Source organism: Propithecus coquereli, unplaced genomic scaffold (assembly GCF_000956105.1).
Source record: "Propithecus coquereli isolate 6110/MARCELLA unplaced genomic scaffold, Pcoq_1.0 Scaffold78, whole genome shotgun sequence".
Taxonomy (NCBI): Eukaryota; Metazoa; Chordata; class Mammalia; order Primates; family Indriidae; genus Propithecus; species Propithecus coquereli.
The window spans coordinates 5127206-5132695 of NW_012153951.1; the positions used below are offsets into that span (position 1 = coordinate 5127206).

Genomic DNA, 5490 nt, shown 5'->3' on the forward strand with positions numbered 1-5490 from the left:
CTCAATTTCACTTTTTCCAGTGTAGAAACTGTCAGTTGGGGGAAGATTTCCATGTATTTATTGCTGAGCAGAATAGGGGAAGAGGTATCACAAACGTAAAGTCCAAGTGTCCTACCATCTGCCTGGAGTTTTTATACTTCTCTGTGGCCCTGGAATATCTCTCATTCTCATATTTGAGTTCTAGGTTATTGCTGGTGAAAATATCAGCATTGTGTTTTGGTTTTTGGTTTTCTATCGGGGGAAGTGAAGTCAGCTTGCTTCTACACTGCCATTTTAAATCACTTAGTATGTGATCTCTACCTTAATTAAAGTGATTTCCATCTTTTTCTCATTATATGCGAATACATCTGGTCTCTTATTACTTATTCTAACTCTAGTTTTTATTCTAGGGCCCACCTGTACCTATGCTTGCTCAGTTATTAATTAATTAATTATTAACTTGTTCATTCCTTCATTTATTTTTATACTTCTTATATGAAGGCCTACTGATCTTTTTATTTCTTGTAAGCCCAAACATTCATTTTAATTATGTGTACGTATCAGGCAACTTCATCATGTCTTTTAGAATAGTTGTTTTGAACATATAGATAAGGAATCCATATTATTTTATTATAGATTAATTTTCTTTTGCCTTGATTTTATATTAGAGTTAGGAAACTATGTCAACTTTTAAAAAAATCAATATGTGGGTTATTTTATCCATGAATTTCTAGTTAAGATATTAAAGAGGGCATTATATGATATTTTATAAAAATGGAATGTTGTCCGATAGAGCTGCGAACACTGCATTAGATATCTCTAAGTTTCTTCCATCTCTAAAATCCTTAGACTACTTGGTTTCTCTAACCTTACTAAGAATAATGAACACCCCTGTTTCCCAACACAGTATACATTCCACTCACAGAAACTTATACTAAGTTGAACATACTCTTTTGATAGCATAAATATCTATTTTCTACTCCCAAAAGATAATTCGCCGTTTTTCTGTTATTATTTCATTGAGTTGAGGAGCTCTTGCTGAATTAACGATGCAAACATTATCTTTGCTGGCATGATCGTTTTACACCCATACCTGTGCACTCTTCTTACCTAGCTTGACAAGGCGGAGCATGGAGGTATTACTTCCTCTTTCAGTACAAGCAGTTACTGAGAGATTGTAGATGTCTCCTGGAGGCAAGCTGAGAATCGCAGTCATGACATTGCGTGTTACCTGCAAGGTCATCAAAATCAAGGGTTTAAACTTCTAGTGCATGAGCCAATCAGCACACCACCCCAAACAACTACCGTGCTCTAGCAGACAGTCCTTCTCTGTTCTATGCTGCAATGTACAATTTATTATATTACAGATACTTTATAGCCTCAGAAAATTATACAAATTCCTCAAATGGGCCAAATGCAAGGTCACCTTAAAAGTGTATTAATATAATATGTATCAGACAGAACAATTTTGCAGTTAGTTCTCTCATTTGGAGTGGGTGTTACTCTGATATTTTCCCACATATTCAAAGCAGATTTTAGAAAAGGCAATCGCTGGGGTGCCACCGGTGTGTACATTGGGAGAAGCTCAGAAGTCACCTAGCCATGTCTATAGACATGTGCCTTCCTACCTAAACACTATATTTCCCATCCTCCCCTACAGCTAGAGAGGACCATGCAACTCAGTTCCGACCAGTGGATTGTAAATGGAAGTCACACGGGCAATTTATAGTTCAGTTCACATCCTGTAAGTGCTGAGCCTTTATGTGCTCGTCCCCTTCCTGCAGGCTGAAACATGGATGTGACGATGATGAAGATTCCTCTGTGCAGATGAGGACAATCATAGTGGCAGAAGGAGCAACAAAGCAGAAAGAGTCTGGATCTCTGGATGATCCCTTACAGCAAAAGTGCTCTGTTAGTTCTGTGCCATCATGAGAGAGACATAAACTCTATTTTCTTTGAGCTACTCTCTTTTTGTTTGTTTATTTATTTATTACAGCAGTTTAGTCTGTACCCTAATAGATGCAATGTCAAAAGCTTAATAAACCAGGAGAAAAGAAATCAGTACTTCCAACATACCTAAATCTTTAGGTGTTGGTGATACACAGAAAAAATTTTGAAACATATTAACTGTGGTTTTCTTGAAATTCTTTGGCATCCTGAAGTAAAAGCTCAAATCATAACTTTATATGTAAGTGAAATCGATAGGCACAAGTATTACAGCACACCGTTAAAGATTAGGAGGTAAGCTTTACGAAAACAAGAATTTAATCCTTTGTTCACGGTCTTATCTCCAGACCCTAAAACAATGCCAACTGGCATACAAGCATGTGTCCAATGTTTCAATAAACATTTGCTTAATGATTTTCAATAGTTCATGCAACTAAATATGCAGATTTTCCCAATACTGGGATTCAAAGAAACATACACTCTTTTTAATTTTCTTCTTTCCTTCTGCAACAACCATCCAGTGTAGCATTCTAGAATGGGACAGGTCAGTTGTGTCGTCCCCATATGTCCAACTGATATATAGCAGACTGTTGAAATATTCCACAGAAGTGATTTCTGGAGCCACTGGGGCTACAAGGGAGGAAAGAGGCACAATTTAGTATAATGGACTAATAAGTAAAGTACTTAATAATAGAGCACGAAATCCCATTTGTGTTAACTCGGAGAATTAGAAGTCACACCACATAGCTGTCCTAGGGACTCCCGGACCTCTCAGTAACAGAGTGAAGATTGGTGATACAGGGTGGAACCCACCTTGTATACCTCAGAAACAAGACAACCAGACCCATCTGTGCCTGAGGATATCTAGATCTTTTACACAAATTTCAGTTACAATTCCTAAAATGTTCACTTATTTGGGTATATTTATGACATCAATAAATTAATATTAATAGGCATTGGTGAAGTTATTATCCAAGTAGTATTGGAAAACCCGGGGTCCTGTAAAAGTAATTCTCCTTCATTTATTTGCAGTGAAGATGTTTATGGAAATAAAAAATAGTAGGATAAAAGGGTAGAAGGCTAGAAGATAATAAATAGCATTATAGGTAGAAGACAAGTTTTATTTCCATAAAATAACAAGGCGATATTATTGACAGTGTCTAGCCCAGTGCTTTGCAGCAAGTAGGCTCTTAATAAATATTGCTGAAGCAATTAGTAATGGAGGGAAGGAAGGGATTTTTTAAAAATTATGTCATAAAGCTATTAATAAATTCCGATACTGAGCTTGTTACTTTATAATCTTACACATTTAAATATCTAAAATTTTGCTAACTGGGGAGGAGAGTTCATCAAAGGCTTTATAAGACGTGAGCTCTGAAAGCATACTTTAATTATTTTTTAAAGTAACTGATAATTCTGAAAGATTTTAAAAAACAAATACAAAGTTGAATTTAAAATCCATGTGTATGTCGGTTTGAAAACAGTAAAAAATGTTCCATTCTGAGATACAGCACAATATCAACTAAAACATTAATATTTGGAAAGTTTCTATAGACCATAAAGAATTATTTTCTTTAATAATTATGTTATGATGTTATGATGCTAATACTCATAACAAACATTCATAACTAGCTATGCTTTCAAAAGCAATTGTTCACTGAAGAATTTTTGATACATAAAGTAAAAACCACATTTATGTTTCATGTGAAATAGGAGTAGCATTTCTAGTATGTTTAATAATAAAATCTTGAAATATCAACATGCATCTAATAAGTAACACAAATCTATATTATATTTCAGAATATTCTACTTAAGGAAAAACCTCGGCTTTCTTATAACCCTTTAATATATTCCAATGTACTTCATCATATGCAAATACTTATATTTCTTCAAAGGATATTTTCTCATGTTATAATTTTAGTGAGGACAAGAAACATTCTTAAAATTGCAAACCCAGAAGTTTGTATTTTCCCCTTACAGGTGCTAGGTCTTCAGATTTTCATACTCCATGTTGTTGCTTTAAAATCTAGCATATTGCTGCAAGACCACAAGATGTCACTATTTATTTACTAACAATTATTTGGTATCCTAGCATAATTACTATGAACTTGCAGACTAAGTTGCCTAACAAAGATAATAGATTTGAGTTCCTTATGAATCACACTTAATTAAAATATTTTGTTCCTATTTCCTTTTATACCACACAATTTGGCAATTTAAATTAAAATTTAAAGCATAGGAAAGTAAAGCATGAGATCTTTATTTGCTTTAAATAATATCTTTATTTGAAAAAAGGAAACAAAGGCAAAAACTGAAAAAACCCTACTAGAATTTCAACTGGTTTTAAAAAGTAAGTATGAAAATTACAATCATCATACATATTTTAATAATGATTTATACTGTATAATTTAATTCTCACATTATCCTGTGAGATATTTATTATTATTATTCCCATTTTATAGATCTGAGAATTGAGATCATCTTTGTTGATATGCTCAGATAAGACTGTGAATGCCTGTTTCAGCATCATTTAGTTGTCTGTCCTAGGAAAAGATAAATTTCCAAAGATCTGTTTATTGGAGATAACAGACTGCTCCAGGCAAACAGCTTGCTGATTAACCAGTTTATTTATCCAGACTTCTATGTCCACCTCAACTGTTATAAACTTTGCCCAACCCCAGTCAGTTTCCCATCTTGAAAAGCACAACTTAAACTCCTCGAGTCAGAACACCAAATCCTATCAGAATTTCATTTCTGATGTTCACCTTATGAGACACTGCAAAGACTTGGTCAAAGTGGTGTTCTAATATATTAAATTTTGCTCTATTAAACACCTGTCAGGTAACAGTGTGGAGGGCTCTACCAGTGAGAAAATAGAAGCCTCAGAACCATTAGGATAATCTGCTCAATGTGCTACGGCAAGAAATCAGCATATCTAGGTTGAGATGCTAAGTCTTGGCTTTTTCCAGACAGCTGTTCTGTCTGAGAAGGAAAGATTGTTCTCAGAAACTTAATACGAATAAAGTTAAACTGTAAGAATTATTGATACAGTTAAGTTTAATTATAATTAAATATGTGATTATTAATATAGTCAAGAGCCTAACAGTGCATGTCAAATAACTGATATTTTCTCCTTTTTTGGTATTCTTTCACTTTTCTACTCTAATATTACTATTAACGTCTGGAACCATTAGCAAAGAAAAGTGACACACTGTGTAAGTTAATTGTGTATGAATTCACATATAATTGATTTCTTTCCATTTTTCTTTCACTGATAAGTTTCAATAGAGTAAAAGTAGATGTCCACCGAGGAAACTATTTTGCCAAAATTATTGTTGATCTAAGCAATATTTTCCTCCTCTGTTTTCTCAGTACAACTCTAACACTATAGCTTTGTAGTCCAATGAAAAGTTCTTGAAAAAAAATCATAGTTAAAGCAACAAGAGTTAGTGTTTCTTTGATGGATTTCTCCTTTACATTGCTGTCTCTGACTAGTGATGATGTAACTACATAATTTAAGGTTCTTGAAGATCTAAGACTAACAGTTTTTTTTTTTTTTTTTTT

The 5490-nt window shown here is 33.7% G+C and overlaps 1 protein-coding gene across 1 annotated transcript in view; it reads right to left on the reverse strand.

Moving 5' to 3' along the window:
- PTPRO (protein tyrosine phosphatase, receptor type, O) overlaps window positions 1-5490 on the reverse strand; it is a 271543-nt gene that overhangs the window by 84821 nt on the left and 181232 nt on the right. Inside the window, 2 exon segments of the mRNA XM_012662778.1 lie at window positions 1073-1210; window positions 2405-2556. Of these exon segments, the coding sequence (XP_012518232.1) occupies window positions 1073-1210; window positions 2405-2556 (290 nt within the window).